The 17975-nt window shown below is 41.7% G+C and overlaps 3 protein-coding genes across 8 annotated transcripts in view; 2 read left to right on the top strand and 1 right to left on the bottom strand.

Annotated features, from left to right (window-relative positions):
- The first annotated feature begins 341 nt into the window (after nt 1-341).
- Nucleotides 342-5855, top strand: LOC124882726 (IKBKB interacting protein). 2 transcript variants are annotated; one of them, XM_047389239.1, is made up of 4 exons: nt 354-887; nt 972-1089; nt 4673-4894; nt 5204-5855. In XM_047389239.1, the coding sequence occupies exons 1-4, from the start codon at nt 676-678 to the stop codon at nt 5768-5770; spliced, it is 1119 nt and encodes a 372-aa protein (XP_047245195.1). In that variant the 5' UTR covers nt 354-675; the 3' UTR covers nt 5771-5855. The 2 variants fall into 2 exon arrangements, with proteins under 2 accessions (XP_047245193.1, XP_047245195.1); XM_047389237.1 differs by lacking the exons at nt 4673-4894; nt 5204-5855 and adding an exon at nt 3454-4609 and having other exon boundaries at nt 342-887.
- Nucleotides 5856-6954: 1099 nt separating this feature from the next.
- On the bottom strand, nt 6955-9980 carry LOC124883115 (cytoskeleton-associated protein 4-like). Its single transcript, XM_047390024.1, has 2 exons — nt 9263-9980; nt 6955-8394 (listed from the first exon to the last, which is right to left on the bottom strand). Exons 1-2 carry the CDS (start codon nt 9578-9580, stop codon nt 7351-7353), a joined length of 1362 nt encoding a protein of 453 aa, XP_047245980.1. The 5' UTR covers nt 9581-9980; the 3' UTR covers nt 6955-7350.
- Nucleotides 9981-12297: 2317 nt separating this feature from the next.
- The window catches only part of uhrf1bp1l (UHRF1 binding protein 1-like), a 36353-nt gene continuing 30675 nt past the window's right edge, over nt 12298-17975 (top strand). For 3 of the 5 annotated variants that reach the window (XM_047389513.1, XM_047389512.1, XM_047389511.1), the window contains exon 1: nt 12303-12741. In XM_047389513.1, coding sequence (XP_047245469.1) covers nt 12698-12741 — 44 coding nt within the window. In that variant the 5' untranslated portion in view covers nt 12303-12697. Of the gene's footprint in view, nt 12742-17975 lie in introns of all 5 variants that reach the window. The other 2 variants (XM_047389514.1, XM_047389510.1) reach the window with 2 other exon arrangements.

The following is a 17975-nucleotide window of genomic DNA, read 5'->3' as shown; positions in this document are numbered from 1 at the left end:
TAAGTCATCTTACAAAAATGGACAGAATATTTACTTTTTTCCATTTATTTAAAATGACCTTGAATTCCTAATTGAGATGGTAGATTATTTATATAATCTTTTCAAAATCTATGGCGAAACATTTCTCTCTAATAAGGGACGTTATTAATTTATTTGTACCTGAAATATTCCAGTAAATCTTTTAATAACAATTAAATAAAGAGCAAATCCTCTCGCCAACGTGGCTTGCTGCCTCGTTCATGGCTGTCGGAAATTTCACCATTTTGCACTACCATAGTTTGTGCACAACATGTAACAGCAACTACGGTTTTAAATTTGGTACGGAGTAGTTGGATCTAATTTAAGGTAGAGCTAAAAGACTTGAACAACTACTACCGTACTAGTTGTGTGGTTTTGGTACAGTTGGTAGGTTGTACGTCGTTTGGTTTTATATTAACCAATTCCCGCTGAAGGCAGCACTTTTCCAGGGAACAGTGAGAGTTAGTAGCGGTAATTTTAGCTAATCTCTGTTGTTAATGGTGTCAGTTTAATGGTTAATTAACTATGAACTTGTTTTAGGTAAGATATCCTGCTTTTATCTGCGGACATATGGTATAACAGACTGTATTTGTCAAAGTAAAACCAGGGAACAATAGTTTAAAAACGTTTTTTTTTTTTTTTTATAACTTTCCTAAAATGCCTGCGGAAATTAAACAGAGAAAAAAGACGAAGTCTCAAAAGCAAACCGATGAAATAACGCAAAATTCCCCAGCAAACGGTAAAGATGAAGCGCAAAAAGCGAAAACGGAAGACGGCGAGAACAGAGGAGCAAATAAAACGCCATCAGGTCCGGACATTAAACTGTTGATGTGTTTATTCTCGCTTTTAGCGTGCGGGGTTCTCAGCTGGTAAGAGAACACATTTGTCGTTTTAACCCTCTTTTTTTTTTTTCCTGTGTGTTGTTTCTTTGCTGAGTATGGTCTGTGTTTCAGGGTGGTGCTGCGACAAACTGAGAGGTTTTCTCTAATGGAAGAAAAGTTCAGGGTTCTACACGGGAAAACCTCCAGCCTTTTGGACATGGAGGAAGAGATTGTTAAAGTTTCCAAGAAGGTAAGGGTGGAGTCACATTAAAAGCAGCTGCTAGGTTTAAAGAGTTACTTTTCTCAAAATGTCTCAGATTCAGAGAGATTTTCTTAGAATTTTTAAACGTGCTCAGTTTAATTTAATCTAGTGTTGGTACTAGTCAAGTTGTACGCAAACTATGCGGCTGCTTAGGACCTCCACGCCAGCAGGGGGCTCCTGAACTATCACAGAAGTCAGGTTTTAAAGGACATGACAAACACACACAGTGTCCCTCAGGAGCTTTCTGTTCATCCTCTGGTCAGCCTGTAGCAGCCTATAGCAGTGCAACCAAACAAAATTTATTTTGAGCTGCAGACAAAAGCTACATGACTGTTCCAAACAAAATATCCTATTTTTACAACATTTATTATATGAAGTTTGTTCTGATTTTTTTTTTTTTTTTTACTGAAGAAAGACAATTTGATGTTTGTTTTTAAATAAATAAAATCATCAAACTTTTACATAAAAGTTAATGAATACATTTTTAATGGTACCTTCAAATATTATAGAAAAGTACTTAAAAAAGGACATAGTTTTCAACCTAAAGGCAAAAAAATTACTTCACAAAAATATTCCTGTTAATTACCTATACAATTTAAAACATTTTTCAATTCTTTATCGTTTTTGGCCAAAGTTATTAAGGGTCACATTGAAGGGTCTTAGGAGGCACAGGTTGCAGACCCCTGGCCTATAGTACCATCTGAGGTTTAAGAAACACAACACAGTTTCTCCAAGATTAAGACATTTTTAAGGGCTGGTAGTTTCACCATTTCATACTTCGGTCATTTTGTTCTAGAAGTGTTATTAATTACCTGTTTCCCACAACTGATAAGAAAAACTATTTAAGACAAACAATACATTTTCCCCAAAAGCAGTTTTTTTTGCCAGCCAAATTTGGCTATAAATGCCACAAATAAAGTTTATCAAGCCTTAAGCAAAAAAAGAATCTGTTTCGATTGCACCTTTTAACTATAATGCAATGCTATAACTTTCAAATGACTTCTGTTTGTTAATTGTATATATTATTTATCTACTTAAGTAAATTTTGTTAAAATTGGGTAAAGTAAAAGTGATTTGGTCAGCTGCCAAAATCTGCACAGTAACGCACACAGGCAGGCAGGCAGGCCTTTAATCAATCAAACATGGGTCAAAAGGTTTATTCAAGAATTTATTCAGTGGAAAAAGTCGCAGACAGAAAACATGTCTGATTTTATGGTGTACGTGGTTCCATGCATGACCTTTTCAGAGCTTCCAATGCTCTCGTTTAATGCCAGCTAACTTTAGGTACAGCTATACTGTAGACCATTTCCGCTTTTAAAAACCTTTTTTATTACCCTGTTCATTAAGTGTGAAGTATATGCTTGACGCACCATGTTTGTTTTGAAACTGTAGCTCAGATGGAGCCAACCAATGAATTAAAAGGATTTCTGCCTTGTGCATGCACCTACTGGCAGACTTATGTACTGCAGCCTATGGTCTCTGCTCCCACACGGGAATTTGCAGAAAAACTGTAAAAACTTTTGTTTAACAATTGTAGAATATAAAAATAAAAATGATGTTTTTGTCATACTATTATATGTTGTTGTAATGGATTGGTAACTAGTTACGGCAGCCTGAGCATAACATAACACATTAACTATATTTTAAGCTGTGTTGCTTAAATCTTTTTTTAACACTTTTATAGAAACTCTGTCGCTCATGAGTTTTTACAAGGAAACCAAAGGACAAAGGTCAACTTCGGATATGGTTCTAGCACTCTTGGGTGCCTCCTGCTGGCATGTAGTCCTGTAGCATCTGTTTTATTTGTTTGTACGCCTCCTAAAGCTGTACATTTCTGAGGCTATAAAAGTAATGTTTAATCTTGAGCTAAATAATGCATAATACTGTTTTTTTTCCTTTTAGTTTATTTAGTTGAACTAAGTCTTTAAATCTGTTATCTATGAATGCAGGTAAGCAGATGTCAATATTGTAATTTAGCATGATAGGGTTTGCTTCAGTTTGCTTAAAGGTCATTTTTTTTAGACATGAAGGATAAACTATGTACGCACTTTTCAGTTTTTGTTGGTAAATTTTCATTATTTTTCATAGTTCTACCACATAAAATATTCAAACTTAATATGTGGAGCTAGAAGCAAACTTTTGCCAATCCTTAAATCATCTGCAAGGTGAACTATAGGTAGATGTGTTATTTTAAGTGTGAAAACATTAAACAAATACGGATTCATCATTGATACATTGTAGAAGAGTAGGCTTTGTGGAAACCTCCAACAGTGTCAGCTGTGTACGTTCTGTAGCACTAAGGGTCAAAGAGCTCCACAGAAACAGCGCTCCTCTTTTGTGTTGTGGCTGTAGCTCGCTGCATCTGAGGATGACCTTCAGGAGGCGCTCGCCACTGTTTCCACGGCAACCAGACTCCAGCAGGACATCACCACTCTCCACGGCTTTATCATGGCGATGCAAGCCGACGAGAACTCGGCCTCCCGCGACCTGCAGGCGGTCAACGCCCACTTCCTCAACGTGACGGAGACGTGGCAGGAGCGGCTGGCCGCCATAACCTCGGACCTGGAAGTCATAAAGGCCGAGTCCCGAGAGGCCCACGCCGGGGCCACGGAGCAGGTAAACGAGGCTGAGCAGAGGGCCGAGACACTGGCGAAAAGGCTGGAAGAGCTGGAGGACAGCACAAAGAGGAACGCCCGGGTTCTGGAGCGGACAGAAGAGGACGACGCCAAGCGGGCGCAGGATCAGCTGGACTGGAACACCAAACAGATCCATAAGCTGCAGGAGCAGATCAACGGCCTGACCAAGAAAGAGGCAGAGCTGAGCTCTGAGCTCCAGGAGTACATCCCGCGGGCACAGCAGTGCGAGGAGCACCTTCCACAGGTGGAGGAGGCCGTGCGCTCCATCCTGAAGCTGAGCAGTGATCTAAGCGAGGCAGAGAAGAGGTTGGAGGAGGTGACGCTGCAGGTGTTTGGGACCGAAGATAGCATGCTGAAAGCCCTGAGTGAGATCCTGGAGATCAGACAGGAGCTGGACACACTGCAGGCACAAAACAGCATTCTGAGGATGAAGAATGAGCTGTCTGTAGTTAAGGAGGCGGTCCGTGAACTCACCATGGTGCTGAGGGGAAACAGGGATGAGACCCAAACGGACTCTGGCACTTTGGAAGATGAGGAATGGAAAGATGAAGATGAGGAACCGTGGCTGGAAGATGAGCTAAACGAACAGTCTGAACCTCCTCAGATTGCCAGGGTCTTTTCTTAATGTCTTCTCTTGTAGGTTTATAGTTAGGTCAAAGGTTGCATTTGCTGTTTTACCTCAGAAAAAGAAGCACAGATGTCAGAAGTCATAGTGTTACTGTACTCTTCCTACTCCTTTGCACTGTTTGATATCAGTAATACTGATGTCAAGGACATCATTGTCATCTTATTTCCTGTTTATTTACAAACACTGAAAACATGAAAAGCATTTTTCTTTGAGCTGACTCAATAAAACAACTTTTTTTTAAAAGAAAATATAACCCTTTTCCTTTTTAAAAATTTCCTCTACTGGGTAAACTGTTTTCCTGTTTTAGTGTGAAACCGTTCAGCAGATGCTGGAGGGTCTTGGGCCTCAGCAGGAGCATCCTCACCCTCGCCTGCAGGCTCTGGAGGAGGACATCGTCCGGCTGAAGGACTGGACCTCTGGCTTGAGTGAGAAACGAGTGCAGCTTCATAGCAGCTTGACATCATTGAGGGACGCGGTGGGGCGAATCGAAGACCGCACCTCTGCCATTACAAAGGACTTTGCCAACAAGGTGTGTTAGATTGCTTCCTTGCAGCTATGTTTGTATACTTCTGGGAAAATGTGTGGAGGATGAATGATTTTATTCATTTTCCCACAGTAATGGGGAAATCTGAAATCTTGTGAAATCTGAAGTTTTCACTTAGGAACGATATATATTTTTCTCTTATTCCAGTCTTTTTACAGAAAGGATTTTAGTAAAATGCAGCAGAGTGAAGCTCAGACTGTTTGCTTTTTATTGATGAATGGCTTCTCTATTTCTTTTACTATAAAATCCTGATTGGAGAAACTTTCCGTGTGTTTTTTGGCGCTTGTTCTGCAGGTGTCCTCAGTGAGGACGGACATGCGCCGGATGGACGGTCTGCGGTCCGACTTGGACTCGGTGTTGACGCAGGTTGGAGAGCTGGAGGACAAGACCAATCAGGTGGAGCGCAGCATGGTGAAACGCATCGGAGACGTTCTGGCCAGCAGCATCGACCGAGTCTCCAATCTCCGATCTGCCTCTGAACGCAACGCTAAGGCCATAGACCAGCTCCGCAAGCGCATCCCTGAGCTCACATCCATAGACGAGCAGATCTCAGAGCGCCTGCGGGAGCTGGAGAGTGGCCGGGCTCGCCTTATAAGGACGGTCACGTTCGCCGCAGACCTCAAACCAAAGGTTGCTTCCATTAAAAGAGACTTTGGAGCATTTGAGCCTCAGGTGTCTGACTTGACTCTCAGGATCGGACGATTGGCAGCAGATCTTTCAGAAAGAGAGCTAGAGATCGTTGAACTGCGACAGACTTTGTTGAACCTCACTGCAGTGGAGGGAGATTTAAGTGTTACAACTGAACAGGTTCAGGAGATAGCTGATATTTCTGACACTGGAGAGATTCAAAACCTAAGATGATGAATGCTATCTCTAATTTATTTGTTGATCTCCTGTGAAACTACTGCAATAAACATGTTTAATAAAACAAATCACCTAAACACGAGCCTGCTATTTACTTGCATGCTTTGCTACAGTATATTAAAAGCTAGTTTCACTGCATCTGATTGGCTCCTAAGCCTTCATAAGTTGATATACAAGCCTTAAACACCGTAGATGGACAATAAGAAGAAAAGTGTTCATCCACTGGACTAAAAAAACATTTTGCATGTTATATTTGTTACATTCCTTCAAATTGCAAAAAATATCTACCTGACATAGTGCTATATAATCCAACACCATCCTCACTTTATCTACAATCCCTTGCAAAGGCATTCTCACCTCTTCTTTCACATTTTGTCATGTTGCAACCACAAACTTCAATGCACTTTGTTGGGATTTTATGTGATAGTCCAACACAACGTAATGGATATTGTATCAAGAAAGTGATACATAGGTCCCAAAGTTTCATCCAAATAAAATCTGAAATGTATGGCATGCACTTGCATTCAGCATCTTGAGCCAATATGTAGAGGCACATTTCACTGCATTCACAGCTGCAGGTCTTCTGGTGTATGCACCTGCACTTAAATTTTCAATGCTTTTCATTTAAGACTGGAATTTAATTTATCTAGGCCTACATCCTCCTGGGCAATACAAGAGACCCAGTCTCTTGTATTGCAGCCTCTGACAGGTTCCTATCAACCTGGACCAGTTTCAGTGCCCCCGATGAAGAAGCATCCCACAGCATGATGCCGCCACCTCCGTGTTTCACATGGCTTCTGGAGGCCTTTGCAGAATAGTTATATCTGTGCTAAAATGAACTTACACAAATATTGACCCTTTCTACTAATTAAAAGCAATAGGTTTCACTGGATTTTTAATTAGAGGTCTTGAAAAATGTTTTAAAAAGGGACTTATTTAAATCTGCATGACATATTTTTAGTTGAGAATACCATATCTGAAAACTCATTTTCCTTTAAGCATAAAATTAGGAGTTTTGTTAGTTTAAGACATGAGATCTAGATCAAATACAATTAAAATTGTGGCAGTGAGGTGATGAAATGTAAAAATGAATGCATTGTATATCACATGTGGAAACGAGCAGCTAAACCAGACATAAATTCAGCATAATTTTCATGCACTTAAAATAAATATTCACAGCCTCAAGTTAAACATTTTTTATTTAAAAAAAATCTAAGAAGTAAAAAAAAGTAGTGAGTAAACCAAGAAGTACTTTAAAATCTTCTTTTTGAAACTGGAGGTTTTAAAAAAGTAAAAAAAAAAATCTAAGAAAACAAAACAGAGAATGAAACTACAGTGCAGAACACGTGTGGGTTTTAAACTTCACAGATCAGCAGTCCCTTTTTCCTCCCCCTTTTTGTTCTAACAAGATTTGCAACATCAATACATCAGATACCAACTTTAGAAATGTTTATAAAAGTAACAAAAATGTGGAGTGTGGTCTCCTGTTTTGATATCGTGATGTGACATTGCATGACAGTCTGCTCCGTGTTTTTCTTTCATCCAGACTGTGAACGCCTCATTGTGGCACAGCTGATCTACATTCTGTCCTCCAAAGCAGTCAGTCTCTTCTCCAGCTCCTCCAACTGTTGATCCAAGTTTGAGTCATTTACAGTTAACTCGTTCTGGGCTTCACTAACAGCAACTAATTTGTTCTGCAGCTCCTCCAGACTGCTTTGTTCTTCATCTCGCTCACCTTCCATTAAACCAGCAAGAGCCTGCGTTGTCTTTTGCAATGCAGATAGACTGCTTTCGTGCCCATCATATTTGGCGAGCAGTGATTCCACCTTGTTGCTGATGTCTGACAGTGATGCAGACAGCAAATCTTCGCTTTCCTCAGACAATTTAACCCTGGTCTCCAGATCCTCAGATCTTTTCTGAGTCTGAGCCACTGCTGCGTTCACTCTCTCCTCCACAGTGCGAACAGAATTGGTGACCTGCTCCAAGCTGCTCTGCAGGCTCACAGTTCGGTCCTCAAAGGCTTGAACTCCAGCCTCTGCTGCAGACAGGGACTGCCTCAGGCTCCCGGTGGTCTCTTGCATCACTGACCTCATAGATTCAACCTCCTGAGACAGAGAGGTTACCTCCTTGTTGCGAGTCTGGAACTCCTCTCTCACTGCGCTTATCTGATCTCTGAGGGAATCAGAGATAACGTCTGATTCCTGTTTGGACATTTTAATTTCAGCTACAACTTCAACAATGGCGGAGAGCTCCTGTTTGATGAGCGCAGGGTCTGCAGTGTCGCCCAGACGGGATTTGAGGTCAGCTAGCTGACGCCGCGCTTCTCCCTGGCCCTCCGTGTACTCAGCCATGCTGGCTGAAATGGACTGGCTCACCTCAGCCAAACGCTCCTCTACAGCTTTCTCCAGAGAGGAGAAGTCCTTCTCTCGAGCCTCCTTGACCTCCCTGATGCCCTCTGACAGGTCCCTGAGTAGATCGTTCTGGAGCTTCTGAAGCGTCTCCTCCACCCTCCTGGTCTCCACCTCGCCCCTCTTCATGCGGCTCACAGCCGCCTCTAGCTCCACCCGTGTGATGCCCAGTGACGACTCTAGCCCATCCACATTGCTTTGCAGAGACTCCACCTTGACGAGACACAGAAACAACCTGCATTAATATCAACTCTGATCCATTCAATCAACGGAGCTTTTCAGCACTTATTACTTAGCATTTATTTTCTCACGAAAAACAATATTTTTATGAACATTATTTTCAGTTTTCTGGCAGATTTTTATTTCAAACTGTCTTGTACTTTGGGAGTGTAAAAGGCGATGACGATGCACCCTAACAAGTAACTGTTTTCTGGAATCTATTTTCAGACTCACAAAGATGTTTTTTCCCATTTTGAAGAAGCCTGAGAGAAATGAGTCTCTTCCTTTCATGCCATATTGATACTAAAATTGAAGTGTAAATAAAAAAAAGCTCCCATTACAATTTCTTTTATGTTGTCAGGGGTGCCAATAAGTGTGACACTAGTGATTTTGTTAAAAACTATTATTTGTTAACATGGTATTAACCTGGTTTTGCTGCTGTGTTTGACGTCTCTACCGAGATAAGAAACGGGGAGCGCTGTGATTGGCTGATTATGGTGGAAATCTTTTTGTTTTATAAAATCTCTGGGTAAACTGTTAACGTTCCAAAATGTGCCTCCACACCTTTCTTTCAGCAGGTCCAGAGAAGGTGGATGGAGCTAAATAAAGAGCAATCCAGGGAGAAAAACCGGTAATGGCCACAAAAGACTTAAGAAAAATAAGTAAGATTAGAAATAAGTAAAAAAAAAAAAAAAAAACTATGAACAAGTGATGATTACAGAGTTTGTCATATAATTATATTAATTCAGCAGATCTGTTCCTGAACTCGAACTTTGATGTTTCCAACCTTAAATCTCTCAAACAAGCGTATCATGTCCCATTTCAGTCATGTTTTCGTTGATTCTCATGCGTTTCTACTCACCTGTTGAACAACGCTCTCCATTTTGGTACCCAGCTCTACGCCTCGCTGTGCGCTCTCCTCATGCTTTGCATTGATCTGACGGACTTCCTCCACCACTTGCTGTAAATAAAAAGCTGCAAACCCCGCAGCCCCTATCATAGCGATATAAAACACTGTAGTTACAAATAGGCCGAGGCAGCTACCTGAGCGGGGGCCCTGGGGTCCGGGGCCACTCACACCGTTAGTGGGGCCTCCACTCTTTTGGCTTTTTTTGGACGCATCGTCCTGGCTGGGCGCTGCGCTCTTCTCGCTGTTCTTTGGTCGGGTTTTTATCGTCATCTTTCAGGGGAGGCTCGGTCCAAATGAGTGGATGAGGAAGAAGAGTTGCTGGTTGTGCTGTCGTAGATGGAGAGGGTTCCCAGTTCAGCCCCTCTGGCTGGAGCAGCAGCGTATCAGGGAGCGCGGCGTGTCTTTCCATGGGGCTTTTTTTGCGTCGAAGTATGCGGATGGGGGCTGACCAATATGTCCGAAAAACAGACTGCATGGGTCTGGTTAAATGTCATAAAACCACTAGGAGACAATGAATGGTTTGTGCCGTTTTAAATGACCAGAGTGAGACATTATTTTTGGAGGATTTCGGCTTTTTTGCCCTAGAACAGCGAGAGAAAGAACACCTCTTGAACTTCTAAACATTTTAGTCATGTTTAAACCTATTAGATATTAAGAAACTGCACTTTGAATTCCAGAAAGCAACTACTTCCATTTACCAAATGAGTTTAATCGCCTGTTATACACGTGTTATTACTTTTACATGATCTTGCCTGATGTAAACTTGCTGCAGACGGTTCAGATCAGCCCAGGGAGGAGCTCCCTACTTTCCTCCAGCATGCTCCTCCTTTCATACGTGGCAGCTGTGGTCTGCAGGCGGCCACATTCCAAAATTACATATCTGAGAGCTAAAAACTTCAATGTCCTTGGACTAAGACGTTAACAAGTAAATGTTGCGATGATTTTTAAGTTTGCCTGTTTGGAAAATACATATAATTTGTTCTTAATGTAGATTGTTTCACCTGTAGGCTTTTTTTTTATTTTTTATATAGGATAGTCGAACTATATTTTATTGTAGGATTTAAATTAGTTTTTTTTATAGTAATGTTGAGCATTTTGGAAATAAACGCACGAAAAATAATAAATGTGTTAATTTATCTTTTCAACGCTAGGGGGCACTAAGGGAGCGCTTAAATCGGAGCCAGATGCCTTTTCTGTTAGCTATATTTGCATTGGGCTGTAATCTTTACCACTTTATTACAGGTTTGCACATTGCTTTATTTGTCACTGGGATCATCTCTACTGTGATTTATTATTATAATTATGTTTATTTTGTTTTTAGTATGATTTTGACCCACTTAACAGAAAAATCCAAACAATCCACTATAAACCAGATAGAAAACGTTTTCCAGATATACTATTTACCAACTACTGGACAGTTCTTATATTTTTTCAAACTACTGCTCTTTAATTTTTGAACAAATTGCTGCGTTTTACATTGTCTTTTTTTTGTTATTTTGAGTTATTATCACCCTTTATATTACTCGTCGTCGTCATCTTTCACTTTATCCAGGACCGGTTCGTGGGGGCAGCAGAGTCAGTAGAGACACCCAGACTTTTCTCTCCCCAGACAACTCCTCCAGCTTTTACGGGGGGACGAGGCATTCCCAGGCCAGTCAAGAGACATAGTCCCTCCAGCGTGTCCTGGGCCGTCCCCTGGGCCTCCTCCTGGTGGGACGTGTCTGGAACACCTCCCGAGGGAGGCGTCCAGGAGGCTTTCAGTATAGACGCCGAGCCACCTCAACTGGCTCCTCTCGACGTGGAGGAGCAGCGGCTCTACTCTGAGACCCTCCCGGATGGCCGAGCTCCTCACCCTATCTCTAAGGGAGGAAGCTCATTTGAATCCGGGATCTCGTTCTTTCGGTCACGACCCAAAGTTCATGTCCATAGGTGAGGGTAGGAACGTAGACCGACTGGTAAATTGAGAGTTTCGCTATTCGGTTCAGCTCTTTCTTCACCACACTGGACCGGTACAGCGCCCCCATTACTGCGGCAGCCGCACCGATCTCCCGGTCCATTCTACCCTCACTTGTGAACAAGACCCCGAGATACTTAAACTCCTCCATTTGAGGCAGGAACTCCCCTCCAACCTGAAGAGGACAAGCCACCCTTTTCCGGTCGAGAACCATGGCCTCGGACTTGGACCTTTATATTACTGTTTCCTATTATTTTTGTAAATTTTTCCTGGTATTTTGACCCATTTTAGAGTGTAATATTGCTTATTATGAATCATTTTGAGACTATTTTAGGCCTCCTTGAAAATTATTTTATTATTTTGAATGATTTTGCATCCTATAGCCACCTGACACCGCAGCACCCAAAAAATGTATACTCAGTTTTTCACAGTGAAGCACACACAAATTGCTGTTTAAACTGTTACATTTATCACATTATATTTGCATAATCTTTTTTTATTTTGCCATTTTAAAAATATATTTTTTTGTCACGTATCTGAAAGCAGACAAATGTATGTTAACATACCTATTACTGTTCTGACATTGTATATTTAGCTAATCTAATTGTTTTTTTTTTAAACAAATTAAGTTGAGTTGTTTAAATATGAACCTGACTGTATTAGACTGAGTTGTATTTGATAATATACTTTTTGGACTACATGTAGATGGATTTTAGTTTAATTAATTATCCCTAAGAGTTATTTCGTACATTTAGAGATTGAAGCTTTTGCCCATTTTTATTTGTAAAATAGCTCAAGTGTCAGTGAACATCAATTTTAGGAAATAACATAAATCTTTAGGAAATAAGGTACCCAAAGGGGTAGCCTACCTTATTTCCTAGTAAGGTGACTTCTAAAGGCAAATGGTTGCATTCACTTTTATTTGAGGATATCTAAACTACTTTGCATTGGTCTGTCACATTAAAGATTGTGGCAGTAATAAAAATCAAGGCAGAATGCCGGTTCGTTTCCGAGCGGACCCTGAAGGCAGCAGCTGTCTCCGCCCGGTGGGCGCCGTGACAGCCGCCAGACGCAGTTCCCCGGATGCTCTGTGGTCAGGTGGACTATCGTCTTTTTATGACACCGCAGAGACCTGCACTGCCCCCGAACCTCAAGACACCCTCAATAAAGAGGCTCGACCCGATAATGCTTTGTCTCCTTGCCTGGGCTCTCTCTTGGACGTCTGAAATGTCATTACTCCGAACCACACCGGCCTCAATCTTCACTGAGAGAATAGAGCGAGGGAACGGCGCTGAAATGAAGATCCACACCGGGAGAAGAATTTGAGCTATTTGTTTACAGCTCGATTTGAGGGGGTGAGGTTAACTACCCGTTAGGCTGGCCAGAAAGCTCATACCCGGCGAAGGTGGCTTGGATAACGGATTAACTCAACCATGGCTGGGCTTATTAAGAAGCAGATCTTGAAGCATCTCTCCAGGTTTGTATGCTTAGTAGAGGTTAGCGGGACAGAAAGACATTCGGCTGCCAGACAGCCAACAACTGACTTTAAAGACAATATCACTTTTATTTTTGGGACAAATTCAACTCAACGTGGGGTGTTGTTATGCACAACGTGCCTGTCAGACACTGCACAGGGTTTAGGAAAGGTTTGGGAATCATTAACCAGCTAATGGGTTAGCATCTTCTTTAGCTAGCTAGCTTAACCAGCTGCGTGTGAAACAACGTTCTCTGCTTCCACCTACATGGCAGAGAGGAGTAATTAATACTGCCTGAGACGTCCAGATAATTTGACGTAGTTTAGATTCGGGGTCAAGGTTCGTAGAGCAAATTTACCCGGTTTCCCTAAATCAGACAGAAAGTCTGTGGGATTAAAATGAACAGTATTGGAAGAGACTTAAATGCGAAGCTAAGAGAGACATTAACTCAGGGGTGATTGCGCACACAAATGTACAGCAATGACATTGTTTCCATTTACTTTAATATCATTTTATACATATCTTCATACAAAAAAATGTTGGGGGAGTTAAAGTGCAAAACAGTTTGAAAAAAGACCGTAGACATGATTCAGTGACCCTTTCAGATCCCCTCACTGTCTTCTGCAGGGCTCTCTTGTTGACCGTATTGTATTTGAAAAATGTCAACATCCCTCAACAGCTTTAGATAAAAAAAAAAAAAAAAACTGTTTTAGGTTTTCATCAATATCAAGAACAATACAGAGACAGAATATCCATTATAACCTCATAATATTTATAAATATATGTCTTTACTTATTTTAACATGGGAAATAATATTAAATGTTTTGTGGATGGATATAACAGAAATATAAAAATATTTGTATTGAGACTATTATTATAACAAGGCATAAAATAACCAGTTTACATATATAAAGAAAAAAAAGAGACTTTTAAAACTATTAAAGGATACTTTGTATAATTTTATTTTTGTTTGAAAAAGTTAAATGTATAGGTTGCCCATCAATTGAAATAAATTTGAAACCTTTAAGATACATTTTTACATGCGTAACTTTACAGCTATAATATAAATGAATCTTAATTTTTGCTGAGAAGCTAAAAAATGACTCTGCTAGTGGCTGTAATCAGCTGGATCTTAGTTATTTAGAGATCGTATGATCTGCTGTTATGAGTAGCATTCAGCTCCACACAGCTTTACATTAATTATTAATTTTTTTCCGCTGTCTCTCATGGGACGTTCAGTGCTTCCTTGTTTTATTTCTGGGAGACCTTGAGGCATGCTGGAAAAAGAATTGAAATGTATTTTAAAAGTATATATCTTAAATAACTCTTTAAATAATGTTCAGTGGATGTAATTTATCTTTAGGGCCAGTTTAGTATTTAAAAATTGAAGTAGAATGGTTTACAATTTTGATTCTGCAATTCAGAGAGTTTTTCTTTGACACCAAATTTCCTCAGCTTGCTGATTTGTTCTTCATACACCTAAAGCCACAGCCAGGACTGGTCCTCCTCTGTTCTCATGTACAGGTCCTTCTCAACAAATTAGCATATTGTGATAAAGTTAATTATTTTCTATAATGTCATGATGAAAATTTAACATTCATATATTTTAGATTCATTGCACACTAACTGAAATATTTCAGGTCTTTTATTGTCTTAATACGGATAATTTTAGCATACAGCTCATGAAAACCCAAAATTCCTATCTCACAAAATTAGCATATTTCATCCGACCAATAAAAGAAAAGTGTTTTTAATACAAAAAACGTCAACCTTCAAATAATCATGTACAGTTATGCGCTTAATACTTGGTCGGGAATCCTTTGGCAGAAATGACTGCTTCAATGCGGCGTGGCATGGAGGCAATCAGCCTGTGGCACTGCTGAGGTCTTATGGAGGCCCAGGATGCTTCGATAGCGGCCTTTAGCTCATCCAGAGTGTTGGGTCTTGAGTCTCTCAACGTTCTCTTCACAATATCCCACAGATTCTCTATGGGGTTCAGGTCAGGAGAGTTGGCAGGCCAATTGAGCACAGTGATACCATGGTCAGTAAACCATTTACCAGTGGTTTTGGCACTGTGAGCAGGTGCCAGGTCGTGCTGAATAATGAAATCTTCATCTCCATAAAGCTTTTCAGCAGATGGAAGCATGAAGTGCTCCAAAATCTCCTGATAGCTAGCTGCATTGACCCTGCCCTTGATAAAACACAGTGGACCAACACCAGCAGCTGACACGGCACCCCAGACCATCACTGACTGTGGGTACTTGACACTGGACTTCTGGCATTTTGGCATTTCCTTCTCCCCAGTCTTCCTCCAGACTCTGGCACCTTGATTTCTGAATGACATGCAGAATTTGCTTTCATCCGGAAAAAGTACTTTGGACCACTGAGCAACAGTCTAGTGCTGCTTCTCTGTAGCCCAGGTCAGGCGCTTCTGCCGCTGTTTCTGGTTCAAAAGTTGCTTGACCTGGGGAACGCGGCACCTGTAGCCCATTTCCTGCACACACCTGTGCACGGTGGCTCTGGATGTTTCTACTCCAGACTCAGTCCACTGCTTCCGCAGGTCCCCCAAGGTCTGGAATCGGCCCTTCTCCACAATCTTCCTCAGGGTCCGGTCACCTCTTATTGTTGTGCAGCGTTTTCTGCCACACTTTTTCCTTCCCACAGACTTCCCACTGAGGTGCCTTGATACAGCACTCTGGGAACAGCCTATTCGTTCAGAAATTTCTTTCTGTGTCTTACCCTCTTGCTTGAGGGTGTCAATAGTGGCCTTCTGGACAGCAGTCAGGTCGGCAGTCTTACCCATGATTGGGGTTTTGAGTGATGAACCAGGCTGGGAGTTTTAAAGGCCTCAGGAATCTTTTGCAGGTGTTTAGAGTTAACTCGTTGATTCAGATGATTAGGTTCATAGCTCGTTTAGAGACCCTTTTAATGATATGCTAATTTTGTGAGAAGGACCTGTACTTGTGTGTATTGATAGTAAGTGTGTTTGCGCATGACTGTGCACCTTAGCAGGAAATTACTCGAGGTGTAGTGATGTCGTCCAGTTTTTAGGCTCCTTGTCTGATTTGTGCGCCGGTTTTATTGGTCGGTTACAGAGCAGAAGCTGACCTCTCTGACGGGGGGAGCCAATCTTTCGCCCGTCCTGTACAGTGATGTCACGGTTGCAGCGTTGCTGTCAGAATGGCTAAGCGCCATTAACACGTTTACTCCACATTGAGGATGCAGCGTCAGGGAGGGTGATAGTCACGTATGCTCAGTTTCAGCACCGTCATGTTCTGCATCCGCATCAGACAGGAACAGTTTGTACTGCAGCAGCTTATTTATACACACTGTAGATGTGCTTACACAGCTACAGATTATGGAGGAGGTGTCAATATTTAAGATCAACCTTCATGCTAATGTGTGGCAGAGGACACCTAGCATTGACGCCTGGTAGCAATATTAAACTACTGTGGGATTTCAGGTCACTTGGATCAGTTTCACAATATTCTAAGTAGTGTCACACATGAGTTTCCCTTTTCTAGATGTCAGTCAATAAAATATTTCATAGACGCTCGTGTTCAGGTAGCTCCTGAGGGAGAGTTGAGACAAAGTGTGTGTTTGTCGGTGGAAGAGATACGGGTTTGTGTGTCGACACAAGAGTCTGGCTCTAAGCCAGATTCTGTAACACAGACACAAGCAGCACACTCCTCTGTTATCACCTAATGCCCTACGGTGGAGGATCTGTGATGCTGTGGGCCTGTTTCTTTTCCAAATGCCCTGGAAACATTGATGGGATTTATTTTCTTCACTAAAATTAATTTCATCCAAATTTAATATTGTTTTTCTAGAGTTTTCACTGAGAGCTTATACATGCAGTACATGATTCACTTATTTTAGGGTTTTCTACCCATCTTCGGTTGCCTGTAAGTGTGGAGGGTGGTGTGTGTCAGAATGTCTTTCTTCAGTCTCATCTCAATTAAGATAAAGTTTGTGTTTTCCTCCACTGGAGGTTCAGTTTCTTGTTGCACTATGAAAAAAAGGCTCCATTGTTGCTGCCGTGTTTATCATCACGAGCCGCCCCTTTCCATCCTGCAGTAAACCATGCGACGCCGATGCAAAGCAGCGACGAGCTCCACTACTCACATTGTGAACACTCACTGCTGGTGGGAAAGCTATTACTGCATGAGTCATCACTGAGTGTGTGGCTGTGGGTGTCTAATCAGCACGGCACGGTGTATCCCTTGTGTGCAGGCTACGTGTTAGGAGTGTGTGTGCTACATTTGGCCAGGCTTCCTGCAGAGTTTGTTATCTAGCTGCTGTAAACGGGGTGTTGCGTTGTAACTTCTTCTGTACGAAACCTTTTGCTTCCTTGAAATGGTTGTAAATACCCCACATTGTTGGGTTTCTGGTGCTTGAAACACAACTGATATTACATGTGGTTTCTCTAAATTGAACGCAAATCAACTTTTAATGACTACTGCAGTCTCAAAATTATTCAACTATTATTCGACAAGCAGCTTTAGTGTTTAGTAGAACAGATTTTTGCTGTTACGACCCGCTGGAAGGCAGCGTTCTTGAAGAATCTTAGCCCACTCTTACTTGTCCTGTTTGAAGGTCCGTGAAAGTCCAAGCTTCGGCTTCCTCACAGACGCCCTTACATCTTCTCTCAGGATTTCCTCATGCTTGACTGAATCCGTCTTGCCCTCCGCATGCTGCAGGTTTCCAGTGCCAGACGAAGCATGTAGCCCCATAGCATCACGGATCCGCCGCCATGCTTCAACGTAGACATGGTGTTCTTTTCGGGAAATGCTTCACTCCTCCAGACACGCCTGCGATCTTTAGGCCTGAAAATGTCCCGTTTCGTTTCATCACCTCTTCCGCTTATTTACACAGTGGTGAGCAAATTGGACCTGCATTTTCTTGTGCTTTTGGGTCATGTGGCATGTAGCTTTCTGTTGAAACTGGAAGCTCAGTGGCTACTGCCTGCAGGTCTTCTGCAGTCAGTTGAGGGTTGTAGACTACCTGCCTCCTCGGGAATCTGGAGCCAGCTGTTGATGGCTTCCTCTTTAAACTTGTGAATCACACTTCTAGCTGTGTCTCTGGGAACAGTCATGCAAAGCATTGATCTTGCTGAACTGTTTGGACACGATTGCTCAGTTAGGTGTATTTGTAACATAATGAATCATTACCATTAACAGTCTAGGTATTTGACGAGCTCTGTTTCAAGCACTTCTTATGCAATTAATGAAGCTCC

This window comes from Girardinichthys multiradiatus, chromosome 17 (assembly GCF_021462225.1).
Source record: "Girardinichthys multiradiatus isolate DD_20200921_A chromosome 17, DD_fGirMul_XY1, whole genome shotgun sequence".
Classification (NCBI taxonomy): domain Eukaryota; kingdom Metazoa; phylum Chordata; class Actinopteri; order Cyprinodontiformes; family Goodeidae; genus Girardinichthys; species Girardinichthys multiradiatus.
This window is presented reverse-complemented; position numbering and strand designations above follow the sequence as displayed.